The sequence below is a fragment of the Amphiprion ocellaris genome, chromosome 15, assembly GCF_022539595.1.
Source record: "Amphiprion ocellaris isolate individual 3 ecotype Okinawa chromosome 15, ASM2253959v1, whole genome shotgun sequence".
NCBI classification, from domain to species: Eukaryota; Metazoa; Chordata; class Actinopteri; family Pomacentridae; genus Amphiprion; species Amphiprion ocellaris.
In genome coordinates, this window is record NC_072780.1 from 19,501,525 (window position 1) to 19,521,592 (window position 20,068).

The 20,068-nt window shown below is 39.5% G+C and overlaps 2 protein-coding genes across 6 annotated transcripts in view; one reads left to right on the forward strand and one right to left on the reverse strand.

Annotated features, from left to right (window-relative positions):
- col22a1 (collagen, type XXII, alpha 1) overlaps nt 1-7,050 on the forward strand; it is a 79,050-nt gene extending 72,000 nt beyond the window's left edge. For all 3 annotated transcript variants that reach the window (XM_023265602.3, XM_035946099.2, XM_035946100.2), the window contains 5 exons: nt 1,132-1,311; nt 1,448-1,514; nt 1,621-1,803; nt 2,597-2,674; nt 2,759-7,050. In XM_023265602.3, coding sequence (XP_023121370.2) covers nt 1,132-1,311; nt 1,448-1,514; nt 1,621-1,803; nt 2,597-2,674; nt 2,759-2,952 — 702 coding nt within the window. In that variant the 3' untranslated portion in view covers nt 2,953-7,050. The remainder of the gene's footprint in view (nt 1-1,131; nt 1,312-1,447; nt 1,515-1,620; nt 1,804-2,596; nt 2,675-2,758) is intronic.
- A 598-nt stretch (nt 7,051-7,648) lies between these two features.
- The window catches only part of LOC111565485 (collagen alpha-1(IX) chain), a 30,101-nt gene continuing 17,681 nt past the window's right edge, over nt 7,649-20,068 (reverse strand). For 2 of the 3 annotated variants that reach the window (XM_035946101.2, XM_023265573.3), the window contains 23 exons: nt 18,802-18,840; nt 18,586-18,642; nt 16,114-16,167; nt 15,723-15,776; nt 15,572-15,625; nt 15,442-15,495; nt 15,286-15,339; nt 15,132-15,185; nt 14,981-15,034; nt 14,102-14,155; nt 13,470-13,514; nt 13,264-13,317; nt 13,092-13,145; nt 12,953-13,006; nt 12,239-12,310; nt 12,107-12,142; nt 11,975-12,019; nt 11,853-11,885; nt 11,426-11,572; nt 10,621-10,675; nt 10,311-10,505; nt 9,755-9,841; nt 7,649-8,624 (listed from right to left, as the gene is read on the reverse strand). In XM_035946101.2, coding sequence (XP_035801994.1) covers nt 8,422-8,624; nt 9,755-9,841; nt 10,311-10,505; nt 10,621-10,675; nt 11,426-11,572; nt 11,853-11,885; nt 11,975-12,019; nt 12,107-12,142; nt 12,239-12,310; nt 12,953-13,006; nt 13,092-13,145; nt 13,264-13,317; nt 13,470-13,514; nt 14,102-14,155; nt 14,981-15,034; nt 15,132-15,185; nt 15,286-15,339; nt 15,442-15,495; nt 15,572-15,625; nt 15,723-15,776; nt 16,114-16,167; nt 18,586-18,642; nt 18,802-18,840 — 1,608 coding nt within the window. In that variant the 3' untranslated portion in view covers nt 7,649-8,421. The remainder of the gene's footprint in view (nt 8,625-9,754; nt 9,842-10,310; nt 10,506-10,620; nt 10,676-11,425; nt 11,573-11,852; nt 11,886-11,974; nt 12,020-12,106; nt 12,143-12,238; nt 12,311-12,952; nt 13,007-13,091; nt 13,146-13,263; nt 13,318-13,469; nt 13,515-14,101; nt 14,156-14,980; nt 15,035-15,131; nt 15,186-15,285; nt 15,340-15,441; nt 15,496-15,571; nt 15,626-15,722; nt 15,777-16,113; nt 16,168-18,585; nt 18,643-18,801; nt 18,841-20,068) is intronic. The other variant, XM_035946102.2, reaches the window with a different exon arrangement.

Sequence of the window (20,068 nt, forward strand, 5' to 3'; positions counted from 1 at the left end):
GTTCAACAAAGCTGAGAAAAGAAAAGTGTCATCTGCATATAGAAAAAGTAGTACACAAAGAACAAATACTATTTTTGTAAAAGTAAGTAGATGAACTCTATGAGAAAATCCCCATGAATTGGGCTACACTGTGGAGGAAATACCTACATATCAAAGTGTATTGTCTGGACAATGGATTACAAAATACCCAACCCACCTAAGGACTCAGTGCACCAGTCTGATGTACTCTGAGCCAACTTTGTGAATTCCGAATCAGACAGAGTCTAAGTAAAGAGGAATACAACCCATATTAATAGAAATATAATGTAGTTTAAGGATGAATAAACTGAGGGAGCAAATTACTAAGCAAGGGAACATAGTGCTAATAAGTGCACACAGCTTGGCAATGTTGTTGGTTTTTAAAAAAAAAAAAAAAATCATAATAGGGAGTTCGATGACATTATTAAAACTCCATTTCCACTGTTCATTCACTTGTTTCTGTCTGAATCATTAACAGTTATGTAAATGTATACATATTGTGTAATATACTGCATTTTATCTATCTATCTATCTATCTATCTATCTATCTATCTATCTATCTATCTATCTATCTATCTATCTATCTATCTATCTATCTATCTATCTATCTATCTATCTATCTATCTATCTATCTATCTATCTATCTATGCTTCTGCTTCAAGCAATTTCTAGTACACATACAAATCTGGTAGGAACAAAACATGAAATCTTTCTTTTAGTTCATTGCATCCACAAACGTTACAGGCAATGCAACAGTTTGTAATCTTTAAATTAGAGGAGTTTATCCGTTATTTTATCCTCAAAACATTTATGAATTTAAATTTTGGTGCAGATTTGTGTTAAAGAGAAATATACAAATATATTTATGACACAAACAGATGCTGATGCAGACACTTATGGTCGCGTTTTAAGCCAAATCTCTACTTACGTACACATGCATAACACACTCCTGTGCTCAGCGCAAGGTCATTTTGTTTGTGGGTACATCTATATTAAATGGCCACATTCCATGTTGCCGTGATTTCTGATCATCAATAACTAACAAACAAATGCTGAATTTGTAATTTTTCTTCAAAGCTGAAGCTTTCACAAAGATGTTGTCGTCTAATTTAGGGAGACCCAGGTACAAAGGGAGACAAAGGACATTCAGGAGATCCAGGTATGCCCGGAAATCCCGGCCCCCCAGGTAGAAAAGGCCACACGGGGATGATGGGCATGTCGGGACCACCAGGAGAAATAGGAGCCCCAGGGCCGCAAGGACCTTCAGGAAACCCCGGTCTCCCGGGCCCCAGGGTGAGTCATATCAGTGAAACAGCTAAAGAGAATTTAAAAACAGTGCTGGTACCACAGCAATAAGCACCGCACCAGCAAATGATTTATATGGAGATATTAATAATTGAGTTGTTCATTAACATCTCTGCCACTTCAGGGAGAGTCAGTGTCACTGGAGCAGATGAGACGGCTCATCCAGGAGGAGCTGGCAAAACAATTAGATGGTGAGGAGGCCATTTTTCCTCTGGAGCCCATTAAGATGTTTGAGCTAATTTAGAATAACCTCAACAGAGTTCCATGCAACTTCACTAACTTTTCTTTTATGTCCAGCCAAACTAGCTTACCTCATGGCTCAGATCCAGCCAGCTCACGTGAAGAGTACAGCAGGCCGCCCGGGACCCCCAGGCCCTCCTGGTAAGGATGGCAGCACTGGACGTCCAGGTCCCCCTGGAGAACCTGGTATGCCTGGACAGAACGGAGGAGAAGGACCCAGGGGACCCATGGGCCCGAAGGGTAGGACAAAGACTGGTTGTGGTGCACTGTTTACTGTACTAGTATTATATCTCAAATGTGATGGCTGATAGTTTTGAACCTGATGTATTCAGGAGAATTTTTCTTTAGATCTCTTTGTGTAGTGTTCAGTAGCATTTAATGAATCTTTTACATCTGATGCAAATAATGACATTAATTTGTTGTATTCCCAAGAAATAGATGAAAATGTTGATGCTACTCTCATAATGATAAGATAAAAATGGAGCTACTGTGCTCTCAGTCAGCTTAGCTTAGCGTAGAGAATTTAAACAGTAGTGAACAGCTAGCCTGGCTTTGTCTAAACGACAGAAAATCCAGCTACACCTTTAAACCAAGAATTATCATTTTGGTTTAATTCTTTTAAAAAAAGAACAATAGGATTAATTCATGGATTATTGGAAAGTTGAAAGTTAGACTGTTTTTAAAGTCTGTGGCCTTGATGGATAGTGTAATTTTCGTACTTAAAAAAAAAAAAAAAAGAGCATGGTTTTGGGGTGCAAAGGGTTAACATAATTTTCATTTGAAGAGCTGTAATCATATTTTCCACTTGTTGAGACATCTTACAAAAGAAATTGAAAATATATCTTTGAGACTGTGTCTGTGGTAAATTTAGCTGCAATGACACACCACATAGGTGATCATAAGCTTGAAGCATATCATCTTCCTCCTTCTCTTGTTGTTCCCTCCCTTTATACTGTCTACTCACAGCTGTTCAGAATGATTTATTAAGACATCGTGTACAGAAATCCTGTTGACTGTTCCCCTGTTCTTCCAGGCGAAAAAGGAGCAAAAGGAGAAAAAGGAGACACTGGTGTTGGTGACAGAGGAGAGCAAGGCCCACCTGGCCCCATAGGTAACACTTAGACTCTGACTTACTGTTCTAATTCTTAATAATGATCAAGTTTAGAGTCCATAATTGCTCCTCTCTCTGCTCTAGGCCCAGCCGGTATGCCTGGTTACGGCAAAGACGGAAGTCCAGGAGCAGCGGGAGCCCAAGGAGAGGCAGGAAATCCCGGCCCCCACGGTCAGCCTGGACCTCCCGGTCCTCCCGGCCAGTGCGACCCCTCCCAGTGTGCCTACTACGCCAGCCTGGCACAAAGACCCCACAGCAAAAATATGAAGGGCACTTAAAGAAGAAAAGACACACAGAGCCGGTAGTCTGGCTGTATTTATGAACTTGGTCGTGTCAGTCTGAATCAAGAACTTTTCTTTTTCAAGCTAACCTCAGTGCGGAGGGCTGAAGCAACAGGTGCTGCCGGTCAGATTCTTTGTTTTGTTTTTGGTACGAAGCTTGGGATGGATGGGGACTGAGCAACGCAGGACTTTTTTCGGATCTATTGTGGGCTACAGAGGGCAGCTAAATAGTTTTTTTTCCCTCACTTGCATGCTCCCTGTAACATAAAGATAACAAGGATGGTGCAACACCCAACCCCCAACAGGAGTGAAGATTTGGCAGTCTGATATTGTATCATTTCATCAGTAATTATCTCAACACTTCAGCCAGGCGTTTTCCTGCCTGCCTCATGCTATTTTGCACCAGTTACCCTTCACAGCTGTACCATGTCAGCTACTGCTCACTAAATCATTCTCTTGGTAGGGATCTTCTACCAATCAGATGGTGATTACTCAGTCAAGGGAATTATCTGTTATATTGTCATTGATGAGGAAAGAGGGGCAGAGGTTTAGTGTGGGAGGACAATTAATGAGTTTGTGTGGAGAATGATGAATGTCCACATTTGTACACTTTTTGCCTCCAAGCCAGTAGCAGTGTTATTATATCACCTTATTTTGGGCAGTATTGACATCCTAAAGCAGGCAGAAAAATGAAATAAGATTTCGAGAAATCTACCCCTCAGCACATTGAAATTGTGCTTGATTTATTGAAATGACCAAGTCTGATTTGCTTAGACGTGAAGGAACCCAGATTTTTTTTCCGTGAATAAATTGCAGGTGGCAGAAATGTCGTCTCTATCACAACTCATAAATTAGCGCCTCAGCAATAGAGTTTTAAGCTTTGAGAGAAATTTGAAGGATTTCATTTCAAAATCCATGCTTATTTGTGTAAAATAATCAATATGTTAATATAAGAAAATCATTTAAATTTGCTTGCAAATCTGCCCAAAATCCTGTACGCACCATGTAATGATTTGCTGCCGACTCACCCACGCAACTCTTCCCAAACCAAAGTTTAAAAGGCAGAAGTAAGGACAGGAAGAAATGTCATTGTTAGATTTGTACTTTCATGTTTAATGAAGTGGCTCTTGTCATTCTCTCTCAGAGCTATGCATAGACCCGAGTAGCAAACAGCTTTGAGGAGGTGGTATAATTGCAGCCTTTGTTCACCTTTCTTGAAAAGCTGCCTGTTTCACACTGCTTTCTCTAAATGTGTCACTTCCTCGGTGTTCGCTGAGGCTTATTAAGTGCCTGCACAGTGGCAGCGACCAGGCAGCTTAGCCCTGCTCCGAAAACACATTGCTTCTCTTATTTGTCCCCTGGAACCTAAAATTGGAGACTTGCTTTCCTGCATCTTGATGACCAGACCATTGTGGCAACCATTTGAGAGATGCTTTGCCTTATGTCCCTCATGGACCAATTATGCTTCTCCCCAACCTCAGACTCCCTGGTCATCTAGAACCTATTTAATAGCCTCCACTAAAGGTATCACATCTATCTTCTTTTAAAAAACAAGAAAAAACACATCAATGACCACAGTAAGAAGTGAAAGTGCAAATTTGTAGAGAAGATAAAGTTTTTGTGAGCTCGCCAAACTGTACAATATGACTTACTATAATGGCCAGTCATTCTTTTCATCCCTTGCTCAGGTTACCTAATGGAAGGTCATTCATGAAGAATGTGAAGGTGCGACTCTGACACCGTTTGGTTTTTAAGGTGTTGGTAAAGCAGATTGGAGTTTTCTGGTTGACCAATTTTTCTGTAGCTGTTCTGGAGGCATAAATGATTTAACATGCTGAGTTAAAGCAAGAGTGTGTCATTTTAGAATGAAGAAAAATCTCGTTTTCTAAAATTTCTAAACAATAAAACCCTCTCTTGCTAAATTTGACACATTCAAAATGCATTTCCACTAATGTAGACTGAATTGGTTTCATTCTAAATTGCTAACCTAAATTTGAAAGGTTCCACATGTTTTAGACAAAATAAGAGGTTTTATATCCTGAAAAGTTGCTTCCTGCTGGAAATGGAAACACAAAGAATAATTGGAGAAAAACACTTTCTGTACCACTTATTTTGCACATAGCAGATTTAACCATAATTGGCTAATGCATATAGCCAGGCATATTAACATTGAATAGCTAGACTGGATACGTTTTGCAAATATCCATAATTCAGTTCTTACCAGTCAAAAAAAACGTTTCAGATATCCACTTCCAGGACAAATAATTTTATCTTTACCATTCATGTGTATGCGGTTTCTCATTACAAATTCCCATTACATTTCAGCTGAATTATGACCAGTATTAATTCCAGTTTCAGATATCTACAGTTTAATTACGACTAGTGGAGATATCTTAAATTAAGTTTGAGCTAGTAGGAATAATGTAATAGATATCTGAAACTGGAGTTCTGCTTAGTCAAAATGTAATTACAGATATGTTTAATTAGAGTTTTGACTGCGTGAAATGATGTTGCAAATATCTTTAGTTCAGAGATCAGAGACTGCTGCAAGTGGAGAAACAGCTTACTGTTCAAACAAATTATGGTGCTGCAGCTGTAACTGCATATGAAACGCAGTTTTACCACCATGTAGGAGCAGCCCGAGGTTAAAGATCACAAATCTTGAAAAAAAAAAAACCTCCTTGTTCATGAGCTCTTTCTAGTTCAGTACTTTTTTAAATGAAAATTTACTCCTACTTTCACAAACAGTATCTAATAAGGAGCCTCACATGAGCAGCATCATGCACAACAATTTGGACTTGTCATTATGACATTTAAGATATCCGCAACTAAACCAAACTCAGTGACAGACATCTCTAACTATCAAATTGACTGTTCAGAATAACACTGTAGATATCAGACCAGTCAAATGACTTTGTTGTTGACGTTATCTGTAGTACTATGATAACTTAGATATTAAACTTTAAAACATCCTCCTGTTCATCATGTACAACTTAGCTGGATTGATGTAAATATTTCCAAGAGGATGCTTCAGTCTTGCAGGGTCGGCCATCTTGCTTTGTTTTTCCTGACCAACATTCACTGTAAAAATGGGAAGACATGCAATTGTTATGGTGACACAGCAGTTCTGCAACAAACTGGTGGAAATGCAGGCCCACTATGTCACTGTTTCTAGAACCAAAACTTTTCTGGTCGACGAGGAGAATCTGTGGTTGCCTTACTTGGCCTCATATAACCAGTAGATTTTAGCCACTAATGGTAATATTAAATTTAAAGCAAAACTTACCTTGTTGCAGTACTGCAGTAACTGAGTAGTTTGAAATAAATAAATAAAGTGGTCTCAAATTAGAACTTAAATACAAATGGAACTGACCTATTATTCATTAATTGTTGGTCATTTTAAGCCTAAACATTCAGCTAGCTGGTGTTAACACCCCCAACTGCATGTTTACAACTTGACTAACTAGCTAACTTGTAAACACAATGGGATCAATTTTTATTTTTGCTTTTACATTTTTGACAATTTGTGATGTTATGGCAAAGTCGTTGTTACCTCTGTCATCAATGATATATCTATTGCCTTCAGAGCAACTCTTAGCAAATGTTAGTTAGCTGCAGTACATATTAGCTCTTTTCTCCAAACCGCAGAGAGCAGCTTTAAATGCAGTAAAATGTAAATGTACAGTATTTTCACAAGTTTAGTCCTAAATGCCCTTTCTACTCTTCAATATGTCTGTTAACTGCTTCTCTATTAGCGGTTTAGTATTGAACAGTATTGCTATTGTGTGGTTTTGTAAATGCTTGTTACAGTTTCCTAATAGGCTTTGCATTACAGGGTGAGATGATGATTTGCTGCACACAGCTTAAAATTTGTAACGCATAAAGGCCATACTTTTAAGTTATACTGCTAAATTATTCATGATTTGAACAAATACAAATGTGTTTGAAAGCATTAAGTAAAATTTATTAACCCTTTTCCTGTTTTTTTCCTGATAAATTGGTGCTAAGATATTTTAAAATAGTAGCAAATGTAAGTATTGGAAAGACACTTGTACTGTACTGTATAATAAAGACTGGAACAGATTCATTTTATAATACAGGCCTTGGCTTTGTTTTGAACTGCTGTTGAACTGAAAACTTTCCAAGTCCTTTTTCATAAATGTACATCTCTTTGATGATGTTTATTTCAAGTGTCTAAGAGCCCCAGGTTAGTTCTGTCACTTACACATTTATGAGATAATACATTAGAGGTATTCTTTGCTCTTCTGACAGTCATCATGTTTAATATCTGAAAGCTGAATATGGAAACATCAAACATCAGTCTCTTGCTGAATCAGATTTTATGAACCTGAAGCATGCTTTCACTTACAGCACACAACTTAAAACCTATTGAGCCGTGATAAGATCTGTCAGATCAGAGGCATGTCCTTGGGATGCCGGCTTTGCTAACTCCTTTCCAGCAGCTTGCTTAAAGGTCATATTTGATCTGTGAATGTATTTGTGCTGTGCAGACAGAGGTGGGGATGATGTTGACTCTGCTTTGTAACCAGGCAACTGTGAAATGCCCTCCTGAATCAACATTATATCCATAACAACCAAGGGACCTTGTTTTCAACACAAAAGCATTTTACTGTAGAGAGGCGGTGGAATATCGGTGATTTGTGAAAAAAACAAACAAAAAAAAACCAAAACACTTGCTTAATTTTCAGCTTAATTGTTCAACAGAACATGGCTTCAGCAGCTCTAAGACAGACGGTGTGTTTTCATACGGTACTGTACAACGCTTCCAAAACACATCACTTTATTACAATGTTTGAGAAAGAACAATAATGTGAAAAAACAGGAAAACAAAAGTGTGATCTTTAAGAGCACAGTATTGGAGATATCAGTTCAGGTTTTATGTTCATTATCAGCACGTTTTGTCAGCCATAGTTCCACATCATCCGATTCAACTCCTAACATTACTGCCGTGAAGATGGGTCAGTGGCACCTGGTTTGAAGTTCTCTTCAACAGGGTTTTAAAATTAGCGAAAAGGGTAGAATTGATGCTTTGAGAGAGTTCACTCAAGGAATAAAAGTACATGCATGAGAAGAAATGAGAGAGAGTTAATGCTTTACAACCTCATTGCTGAGTGGCTTAATGTAGGGGGTCAGCAGGTGTATTGGCTTATATTGAATGAGACAGCTCTTGGGCCTGCGGGCCTTTCGTCACCCGAAAGAAGCTGCTTCAGCGTCAGTAGCAGCCATCTTTGTACAATGGATAAGCTCTCTCTAAAATCACAAACAAGTAAAAACGTTTTTACATTACTCTACAATTGTGCTTTGTCTCTGTTTCACTTTGCATCTCTTCAATCTGCGGTTTTCGATGGAGACTTCCGAAGATCATCACATCTGGACTCGAGAGAAGCCCTGAAACGTGATCACTGGCAGGATGAGATCTGGAATGTGTCAATGAGCTGAGAGGTCTCATGGGTTTTTGTAGCTGGCGGATTTCTTGCCGCTGACCATATAGAGAGGTGGAAGTCTGCCTATACAGGTTGATGGATCACAAAGGCCGGGTGGTCCCGAGGGCCCCCTTGGACCTGCAGCTCCTGGGACACCGGGGCTTCCAGTCTCACCACGTGCTCCGTCTTTGCCATCCTTGCCAATGCCATTGGCTCCAGGTGCACCTGAGGTGGACACACAAAATGTTCAATATTATTCAGTCTAGCTGAAATGAAAATCCAGTTTCTGTTAAAGAGAAAAAGTTATCTTGTCTTATCTGTGATTGGCCAGAATAATCATTGAAGTGAATGCTAAAAACGCATCATCTTAAATTAACGCATGATATATTAAAAAAAAAAAAAATCTAAAATGCTTTAGTTCATTGTAAAAATGTGCTTCTTCACCACATGGCTGTGTCATGGCATTTTGCCTACAGTTATTGGTCATGTGCAAAGTTCGTTTAAAAATAAATAAATGAATAAAAGATGGTTGCCCTGGAGTTGGTTCGCCACAAAAGTTTCAGAAGATCAAAGACTTGGAGATAGGAAGGAAGATTTAGGATCACTTTAAAATATCACAAAGCAACAAAAAAGAGGTTCCCACAGCAGCAAGAAGGTCCACTACCAGGAAATGCAAAATCCCTCTAAGTGTTGTCTATTCATTAGTAGGGGAAGCTTTCAAATGTCTTTTGTCCTTGCAGTTGCTAAATACACAGAAAATTCATCATTTTTTGGCGGACTAATGTCTTTGCTGTAAAACAACCACAAATTTGTCAAAAAAAAGTCACTGAAGGGGTCTTAGTGGCTGTGAATGACTCAGCAAGTACTTAAATAATTATTACAGTTTCTGAAACAAGATGAAACAAAGTAGCAAATCAGTGCTAATACTGACAAGCTTAGCTAACCAGCTATCATTCTTCACTAGAAACTAGTTAGCTTAGTTTGTTTGCTTACACTTTTTGAGTTGAATAAAAACTCGTTGGCACCTGTCCACATTAACTTAGACAGATGTCAGCAGTACAAGTCCAAGCCTACATGTGTTAATTATGGTGTCTTTTTATCACATCTGTAGGCTGTACGGGCCTGGGCCAAGCTGCAGTCAGGAGCACACCGCACAAGCTGACTGCACGTTTTCACAGTCATGTTGCTCAGTTTTTTCTTCTTTTGAAAAACTTGCAATAGCAAAATGAGGAGAATTTCTATTTCAGGATGCCTGCTGTTTAAAAAGGACTGCGGGAAATATTTAAACATTTTGAAGACCCATGGTTTCCTCGTAGCTGTGATGTGCTCTAATTATGACAAAAATCCAGCCTTACCTGGTGCACCTGGTGCGCCTGGGCTTCCTTTGATTCCCACACCATCCTCTCCCTTGTCTCCCTTGTCTCCCTTTTCCCCAGCATCACCTGCAGAGCACACAGAGGAACCACACATTAATACTGAGATGAAATGGAGAGGCTTACTGTTTCCACATAACGTAATGACTCCACTCTGATCCAGCCTTGTTCGGTGAATCATTGATTGTATAATGTCATGCATGGGTGAATCCCTTCTCGCTGCAGAGCGCTCTGCATAACTTCTCTCAGCATTTGTTGTGGCAGTGTGAGGACAAAGACTCCCTTCCAGGGCTGACAGCCTTGTGTTCTCTAAAGGCCTCATTTAATTTCTGTCCACTATCACCACTGCAGCTCTGGAAGCTCTCCAGGATAATAAAGGAAAAGCAAAAAGCCATCATAACCTCACAGCTTATCTATCATGGTGTGACTGAAACACATACAGTATTTGTAAAGCACCTCCATTCAGCAGCTTTGATTGTGAGTTTGTTTAGAGCTCATTATTCGCTAATAGATACTGGGTTGGAAATGTCATACTGACCTTTCTTGCCTGGTGCACCTGGGAGTCCAAAGAAGCCTGGAGGGCCTATAGGACCACTCGGCCCTGGAGCTCCTACTGCTCCTGCCGCTCCAGCTGGTCCAGGGGGTCCGGGAGGCCCTGCCAGTCCAGGGGTGCCAGGAGCACCAATGGCTGCTGGCTTCTTCAGGAGCTCTTTCATAAACTCTGCTAATTGCTCTATTAGGAAAACAAACGATTTTGCAAAATGTGTCCATGATAATGTGTCTTATTAAGGGTTAAATATGAGCGAGGATATGTGCATGGAAATCATATTAAATTGAACAAACTGCACCTTCGACAACAGCTGAGCACATTTCCCGAAGCTTCTCGTCGTTCACTTTTGGGCCCTGTGGATTGAAAAACATTCTTACTGAAAATGAGTGATGGTTGAGGCATTGTTTCAGTCAGTGTTGATAAAATTAAGAAGCATCTGGATTAATAGAATACACAAATTGAATTTTAAAAAAGGAGGGCCAGTGTTTTGAGTTAAATGCTAATGTCGGCGTGCTAACATGATAGAAAAACAATGTTATCATGCAGTTGTTTAGCAGGTGTGTTTCTTTTTTTAAAGTTATTTTTTTGGCCTTTTTGTGGGCTTTATTAGATAGGCGCAGTGAAAGACAGGAAACAGGGGAGAAGAGTCAGGGGAAGACATGCAGCAAAGGGCCGCGAGCGGGAATCGAACCCGGGCCGCTGCGTCAGGGACCAGCCCCTATACATGGGTCACCCACTCAACGCGTTGAGCTATACGGGCGCCCTAGCAGGTGTGTTTCACCATGTTCACAGTTTTAGCTTAGGATTTAGCATGCTAAAATTTGGTACTTTGCATAAACTACACCTGAGGCTGGTGGGAATGTCATTAGTTTTGTACTTGGTTGAAAACAAAAGTACAGGAAGACCTAAAAGCTGATTTAAAAGGTTGTATGGCAAGTCATCATCCTGTTGAGATTAGTCTGAACTAAAACGTTCAACCAAAAAGCCCACACTGCAGTACCAAGAGTTACAGGCATGACAAAGAGGTATAGATGAGCTCTTGAAGACTATTAGTGGACTGGTAAAGTGGATATATTCTTCATACTGATAAGAATATCACTTACAGGTAGACCTCTGGGGCCTGGTGCTCCAGGGAGGCCTGGTTCTCCCTCCAGCCCTCGAGCTCCCATGGGACCTGCCAAACCCTCATGTCCTGGCTGTCCTGGTCTGCCATCAATTCCAGCAGCTCCTCTTTGGCCCTTTTCTCCACGCTAATGGCAAAGACATTAATCATTACCATGGTTATGCCACTGTATGATTTTGTGCATTGAAGGTAGAGTGGTTTGTATGCCAGAACAGTTTTGTGATTCCTTAATTTTTATTTTTTTTACTACTTCTGATCTGTCTTTCTGTAAGTCTATCCAATATATCAAAGTATATATGTCAAACAATAAATGTTTTGTGTGTAGAAAATGCAAGCCACTTGAAATATTAGGGGTTGTTGAACAGTTTCTATGTAAAAAGTTTGTTAAACAGCAGATTTCTGAATACCTCTCCTTTGAGTCCAGTAATGCCAGGAGGGCCCTGAAACACACACAAAGATGACTCAACTTCATTCAAATACTGTTACAAACAAATCTGGTTTGTTGCTTTTATCAAAGAAGATCAAATACCTGATCTCCCTTGACCCCGATATCTCCTGCAACCCCTGTGTCGCCCTGTTTAATAAAAGTAACATGGTGAGTGTGTAACTGTTGCACTGTTAGATAGACTGTAGGAAGATGTTCACAGACCATAGTTCTTACCTGACTTCCTTTTGGTCCCTCTGGTCCAATAGGTCCCTGAATAAAACATTAGAAAACATTATGTACTTCATTGGATTCTCATCATAATCAGCGTTTCAGTTTAACACTGGCAAAAAATGAGGTCCGTCTCACCTGATCGCCTTTGTGCCCAGTGTGACCCTTCATTCCTTTAGGACCAGTGTCACCTTTATCTCCTTTGTCACCCTGGAAGTGCAACATTTATATTACATCTACAATATACAATATTATATGGCATGTTCATTTATGAGAGGAGTGTTGAGGCAGCTGAGGTAATTATACGAGAGTCCCTAATCAGTCCTAACTTGTCCTGGGACAAAACTGATTGTCAATTTCATGTCCTGGTTCTGCTTTTGAATGATCTGATTTATGAATGGTGCAATGGTGTTGTTTTATGAATCAACATTCTTAGGTACAACTTCATTGGCAGAGCTGCTGTCATCAAATTCCATATACCGAGTAAAATACCGTTCTGCATTAAATCTGTAAACCAGGTGCTGCAGCATCATGCAACTGTGACAATGACCCAAATAGACAGTCTTCTGTATCGTTGTGTCTGAGTTTTAACATTGCAACAGTGAGGGAACACTGGCACCATATGGAGTACAACATCCCCTTCTTTATTTTTCGTCTACCACTGTGTCATTGCTAAAGCTTTCCATTTTAAATTCACACACACAGGTGAAAAAAAATAAAATTAAATAAAATTAAGCTGTTTTCATCTTCTTGATATTTTGACACCAACACATTGCTAAGGGCAAAAAGTCCAGGGTGGTGAGAGCTTCAATAAAAATGAATGAGAAGCGTGGTTTGTAAATAGGGTCTCACCTGGATTCCTGCTGGACCTGCAGGCCCCACTGGCCCCTGTTTTCCTGTTTCACCCTGTAAATGAAAAAAATCCTCAACTTTCCCACCCTTATGTACCTGTAACTCTGATCATGACAAGTTAAGAGCAAATGTAACTCACAGTGGCTCCTTTATCTCCTGGTTTTCCATCGGCTCCATCTTTTCCAGCCTCACCCTACATGTAAACACATAGACGGGTTTGGAAATATGACAACAAGAATATGCATCAAAAAACAGAAAAACAAATAAATATGTTCAGCATGTGGGATGTAGTTTAGTAGGGAGAATCTCACAGTTTTTCCAGGAAGTCCAACAGGCCCGACTGGTCCATCAGCACCATTTTCACCCTAAATCCACAGCAGGAATGGCACTGCATCATATTTCTAATTCTATCAGGTCAGACCTCAAAGTGGAACTTCTACTGAAGTTGTCAGCAGCAATAACATTTTGGATATGCTTCAAGGACATGGCTCATTAAAAAGGAGATGATTCCAATTACCTTTTCACCAGGGGGCCCAACTACTCCCTGCTTCCCTGGAAGGCCCTAGGAACAACAACATCTCATGAGAAAAAATAAAACTAAAAATGGTTGCTTGGAAGTAAAAATTAAAATTATCATGAAAAAGGTTGAATGAAGTGGCATCAAAAACGTATTCATGTTTTCATTTGTAACAGTGTGTGAGAAATGGTTTCAAAAGAAGAAGTTCAAGGCGAGCAGTTGAAAACAGCGTTAACTGCACACTAGAAATAAAACAGGGACCAACGCACAGCTTATCCAAAGAAGTAAGGCGATAAGGGTAGAAAAAAATGCCATCCTTCTTCCAGTGTGCTGCATCTGAAGTTTTACCATTCAAGCCACATCTGCAGCCTTTCATCTAACAGTCTTACAGGCAGGTAGATGTGCCCTTGGCATGAGAGTTTCCTTCTTGCCGGTGACTTTAATGTTTGATTTATCAGAACGGCTGTGTGACTTCAGAGAGGAGCTCATCTTCTATTAGTTTTCCTTGCTTTCACTTGATTTACAATGAAAACATACCTCTTGAAAATCACAGCCAGTATAACTGAACTGCAGACTTTAACAGACAGTTACTGATATAGACAGAGAATGAATGAAAATAAAGATGGACTTACTGGAATACCCACAATCCCCCTGACACCAACAGTTCCGGGGGTACCAGGCTCTCCCTGTTGAGTAGATCCACAGTTTATACACACAGATATAATGAATAAGTACGATTAGATTGATGTGTATAAGCACAGGCCAGTCAGAGGTGTTAATCAGATTGGTGGCAAGTTAAAAATGACTCATTAGGAGCATTTCCACCCCAGAAACTTTACCTAGGAAACCTCTTGACGCACCTAATATCTTTACCTGTATTTCCCCTGGAGGAATGAGGGTATAATTTAGGAACATACTTCCCTCCCAAAAAGCCAATGTTTAGTAGATAGTGTTTCTATCAGAGAAATCTCAGGAAGTTGTGGGCTGATTGATCAAGAATAGTAATGTTATGAACAAAGGTGCCCGCCTTTTTGAAAAAATCCAAAAATATTGTTGTGCTTGTAGTTTGTTTTCAGCAATAATTAGGATGGAGAATTTTGCAACCAATAGATTGACATGTCCAGATTTTGCTGTCAATAGATCAGGTACTTCGCTGTTTTGGGATGTGGGTTTATGTGTCTATTTTTCTCAGCTTTGCAATGGATGCTTTTTGCTAAAATGGATGATAGAAGTCGTAGTTAATATCAGTCTCAAAGACGTTATGTATAGATGCTTGTACCGTCAGCTTTTGATCAAGGATGAGATATTTTCTCTTATGTTTTTTATCCTGTGCAGTGGTTCTTTAACTAGGACAGCCAGGGATGATCGATATCTCTCCTATCCACTTCTATTCTATGAGCGCTGTTAGTGAGTTCTAGTTTACTATGACGGTCAAAGCATTATACACTCTGATTCATAAAAAACAAACAAACTGGGGAATGGAAATTCAATAAGTGGATTTCAGAAGTCACCTTTTCGCCGTTAGTTCCAGGAAGTCCATCCAAGCCATTTGTGCCAGGCTCTCCCTGTAATGTCACACCAACACAATTAAACTGTGGCATGCTAAAGAAAAAAAGCACCATTAAAAACACACTCATCAGTATCAGGATACAGCAGACTTACAACTTCTCCTTTGTCTCCTTTAGTACCCTGCTCTCCTTGAGGTCCCACAGCTCCCTAGATAACGATCAAAGCAATTTTTTGAAAATTCCAAAATATGATCTCAAGTCAAATTTTGCAGTATTTCCCAGAATCAAAGGTAAAATGGAGCACTCACATCATCACCCTTGGGCCCTTCCAGACCCTGACGTCCACGGATTCCCTCCACTCCCTGCCAGACACTTAGGTATCAGTTACATTCTGCAGTTTCAGCTCTTAGAGAAAATGTCAAAACAGTAGAGGACATGAAATTGTTCAAACTAAGCCTGCTTACAGGAGCTCCAGGTGGGCCAGTGGGTCCAGGGACGCCGTTGAAACCAGGAGGACCCTGCAAGCACAGAGGAGTGAGCTTTTATCTCCAAATACAAAATCACAAGTGGCTGTGTCATCGCTGTAGAACATACTCTGTCTCCCTTCTCTCCTGCAGCTCCTGGGAATCCGATAGGTCCTCTTTGTCCCTAAAATGACAAAATACATATGGCTCGCTTTAGTATTCTAAAGGCAGGTATATTCAGTGGCACTATTACAGGGTGACTAAGTATTAAGTTTCCCTACATCATCTCCCATGCGACCTGGCGGCCCCTGAGGACCAGGCTCTCCAGCATCTCCCTGTGGAAAAACACAACAAACACAATAATTAAATTGTGAGAACAGAGTTAATCATATTAAGCTCTTTGGAGGCTGCAATCAAATCATTTATGTGCAGGTTGTTCTCTGTATCAATATCTTTCCAGTCATGTCACCTGTTACTGGAACTGCATAGTTTGTGGGAAAGAGAAACCAGCATGTGTTGAAGGAAAGGAACAAGTAGCAGCCTCCTAAGACCTGAGCTTTGGTTGGGCTTGCATTTTAGATTTCTTCTAGTTATTTGGGAAGGAGGAACCAATATGTAGAGGTCTTAGGAGGTGGGAAGTTTAATAGATTTTTGTTTCCGCTCTTTGCATACCTTATCTCCAGGCACTCCATCTTTTCCAGGCTCACCTGCCAGACCTTTGTGTCCCTGAAGGCAACAAACAATTTTGTATTACTGTAGCTGTGTTTGTATTTATTTTCAGCAGATTTTAAAAAGAACATACATAACATAACAAATAAATAAACAGAAGCAAACAAAAAAGAAATAGCCTTGCCCAAACAAGCCAGAAGTTTGCACTTCACAAAAAATAATACATGCAAAATGTGTCAGGAATAAAATGAAAAATAAATAAGTAAATGAGACATACATATTAAACTATTGCATTAATACTAAGCAAATACTTGAGTCTCCTTTATAAACAATCTCATGGTTTCCAATGTATAGAATTTATGGAGGAATATGTAGAGCAGACTACTGCAGCTGTATTTTATTTTATTTATTTATTTTTTTAGCAAGAAATAATAGAATTGTGGGCAGAGATTTTGTAACTGTATTTAAAAAGAAACACTCTACCGTTCAAAGGTTTGGGGTCACCCAGACAATTTCATGTTTTCCGTGAAAATTCACATTTTTATTCATGTGCTAACATAACTGCACAAGGGTTTTCTAATCATCAACTAGCCTTTCAACACCATTAACTAACACAATGTAGCATTAGAACACAGGAGTGATGGTTGCTGGAAATGTTCCTCTGTACCTCTATGGAGATATTCCATTAAAAATCAGCTGTTTCCAACTAGAATAGTCATTTACCACATTAACAATGTCGAGACTGCATTTCTCGTTAATTTAATATTATATTCACTAAAAAATGCTTTTCTTTCAAAAATAAGGACATTTCTAAGTGACCCCAATACTTTTGAATAGTAGTGTAAATTAGGTTCAAGCAAACTGAGGAAGGCAACAAAAATTCTTAGCTAGTGAGTTCTTTCCAGAACTGATGGGTGTGACCACATGACCAGAGCAGTTAGATAAAGATATTTTAATGTGGTTTATATTTATAACAGTCTCTTGAGCTGTTGGGGAACATTTTCTGGGAAATAAATGCCCCAAAAAGGCTTTTGTTTGTGCATATATTGAAGTACATTTTGGAAAAATCCCATTGCAAAAGGACTAAAGGTAACTCCTAGAAATATAGTCTGAATACAATAATTAAGACCAGAATTCAATGTGAATTTAATAGTATCTTCTGTTTAAACAGAAATGGACTTTTATAAAAGTGTTTCTCTGATGTAGTTCTTGGTGGATTACCAGTTGAATATACCAGGCACTTTTTTGCTTAAATTTTCATTCTTACAAAAACGTGATGTTTAGCAGGTATGGCACTTTCATCATCCTAGTTTAGCGTGCTACTATTTACCAGTGAGTCCTAAAAACAAAGTGCTGCTGAGGGCAACGCAGGTATTACAAACCACAGTATCAGCCAAGTTAAAGCTCATTGAACTTATGATAAGGGTCATCAAGTTACTACAGTTTATCCAGCAAGAAGAGTCTGAGCCAAATTTCATGTCAGTAAATCCAGTAAGAGTAAAGACATTTCAGTTTGAACCAAAAGATGTCAAGTGGCAAAAACAAACAAACAAACAAACAAAAAATACAGCCCAGTCCTGCAAAAGCTGTGTAATAGCTACACTGGTCCACAGTGTAAACCATATTCCCAAAGAAAGTTATTAAATTGTGAAATGCCTGAGATTTTCTAGGGAATTCTTGGGGCAACATTCAAGACGCATCTCACAATTTTATAGCCTTTATTGTAAAACTAATATGTTTTGTGTTGTGGACTGTTTTGGCGTGAGACTGTATTAAAAAAAATGTCAAGGAATCGCCAAAACCATGAGATTTCATCTTCTGGGAACCATGAATATCTGTTTCAATTTCACCCCAGTCCATGAATTAGAAATGACAAGGTGTAAAGTGAGAGAATCATGAGCCAATTAGTCGTCCTCTGGGGGATCATGATGTCTGTCTATGATTTCACAACAACAGTTTCTGAGATATTTTAGCTGTGAACAGACAGATATTCCCATCTGCAGCATGGCTAATATTATTTTGCAGCACATATACTGTTTGACAGATTCTTACTGGGAACATTTCAACACCTTTAAATTGATTAAAACATTCACTCAACAAAGCAGAGCATTAAGGATACTACATTAATAAATAGTGCCTATTTTCATTTAGGACGCTACAAAATTCACATGATCTATTTTATAATGTCCGTGTTTTCTCAGTATTTGTTGTCGAGCTGTTAGTCATCTGACCCTTGTACAGGCTTCTGAACTTTTTGATCTAGTTTAGCCACTATTTAGCTTCTTTGAACATTTCCAACCCTTGCAGAATCAAATTAAAGTGGATATGAAGTAAATTAGAATTTTTCCAGTCTCATGATCATCTAAATGTTGGAGACCTTTCCCTTATCTGACAAGAAAACTAATTTAAATGATTTGGTCTGTCTAGGCTTTAAATTAGCCGAGTCACTGAACATCCTTCATTAACATTCCTCACCTTCATCCCTGGTAGTCCAGCCATTCCCCGAGGTCCAGCAGGGCAGGCAGCAGGGCACTGCAAACATACACACACAGGCACATTCTCAACAAGCGCTGCTGCTGCACAGACTCTTTAACTTCACTGACTCATTCCGATCAGAAATTCGCTGTCACCACTCCAATTGCCATGCATCCAGGAAACATTTGGCAGCATGTAAGACGGTAAAACACTCACAGCTTCCCCACTTCCCTCATTGCTGGCACCGGGAGGTCCCTAAAACACAGCAGAGTGACATCTAAAACAGCCGCGGGGAGTTTAGATGTCCACATAAATCCACCACAGCACAAGTTCCAAGTGTGAATGTGTGAAAAGAGACAGCCGCATGCAACATTGCTACACACTCATGATTTCACGTGGAAATCTGAGCTTAGGAAGGTGTAAGTGTCCACACAGAGAGGGCAAATTAGTGTGAAGGCTATTAAGGTTGTAAACCAGATGGTCAATATTCAGCATGTGGCTGATATTGAGCTTTAATTAGAAGACATGCAGATGCTGATCTTACAGGTTTGTCGAATTTGGGATGACACAGTTAATTGCATGCTGCATAGTACAGGGCTGCATGATGGAAGTGTTCTGAGTGTCCTGATGGAAGTCCAAAATGGAAGTTTTGAAGTATATTTGCATCCTAGTGTCACAATAAATGTTAGACTAATATGTGACATGTAATTACTCCGCCAAGGAACGCGATGGAATTATGTGACGATCAGCATACGTTTGTCCGTCTGTCTGTTCGCAACATTACTCAAAAACAGACAAACAGATTTCGATGAAATTTTCAGGGATGATCAGAAATGACACAAGGACCAACTGGTTAAATTTTGGCAGTGATGCAGTTTATAGTCTGAATCCACGGATTTGTTAAAGATTTTTGCATCATTGCAAGACAGTGTCACTGTAACTATGAGTACAAACCTACTGCAAATCGACTACAAAGTGGACTTATCAGGACTTATCTGTCAGAAATGATACAAGGAACAATTGATTAAATTGTGGGAGTGTTTAGGAGTCCCATCAATTCCTGCCACCTGTTACATATTTAGGTCATGCGATTCGGTATCTGTACATAACATACACATGCATAAGACATGCTTGTGCTCAGCACAAAGTCATTTTGTTTGTGGTTACATCTATATTAAATGACCACATTCTATAGTGCAGTGATTTCTGCCACACATTTTTTCAGGATTTCAGCCGTTGGAAATCATACAACGACAGAATAGCCATGGCGAAGTACTGCACTGTGAGAGTGCTTTTCTTGTTTATTTTCTGAAAATTGACCACTTTAAGCGCAGCGGGGCAGTATTAATAATCACAGGCAGCAATTCCTAATGTTGTATATATGCTCTACAATATGGAAGATTTAACAATGAAAGACAATGAAATGCAATACGTGCATGTGTGGATGACGTGTGTTGTATGTAATGTACACATGAAATGGTAA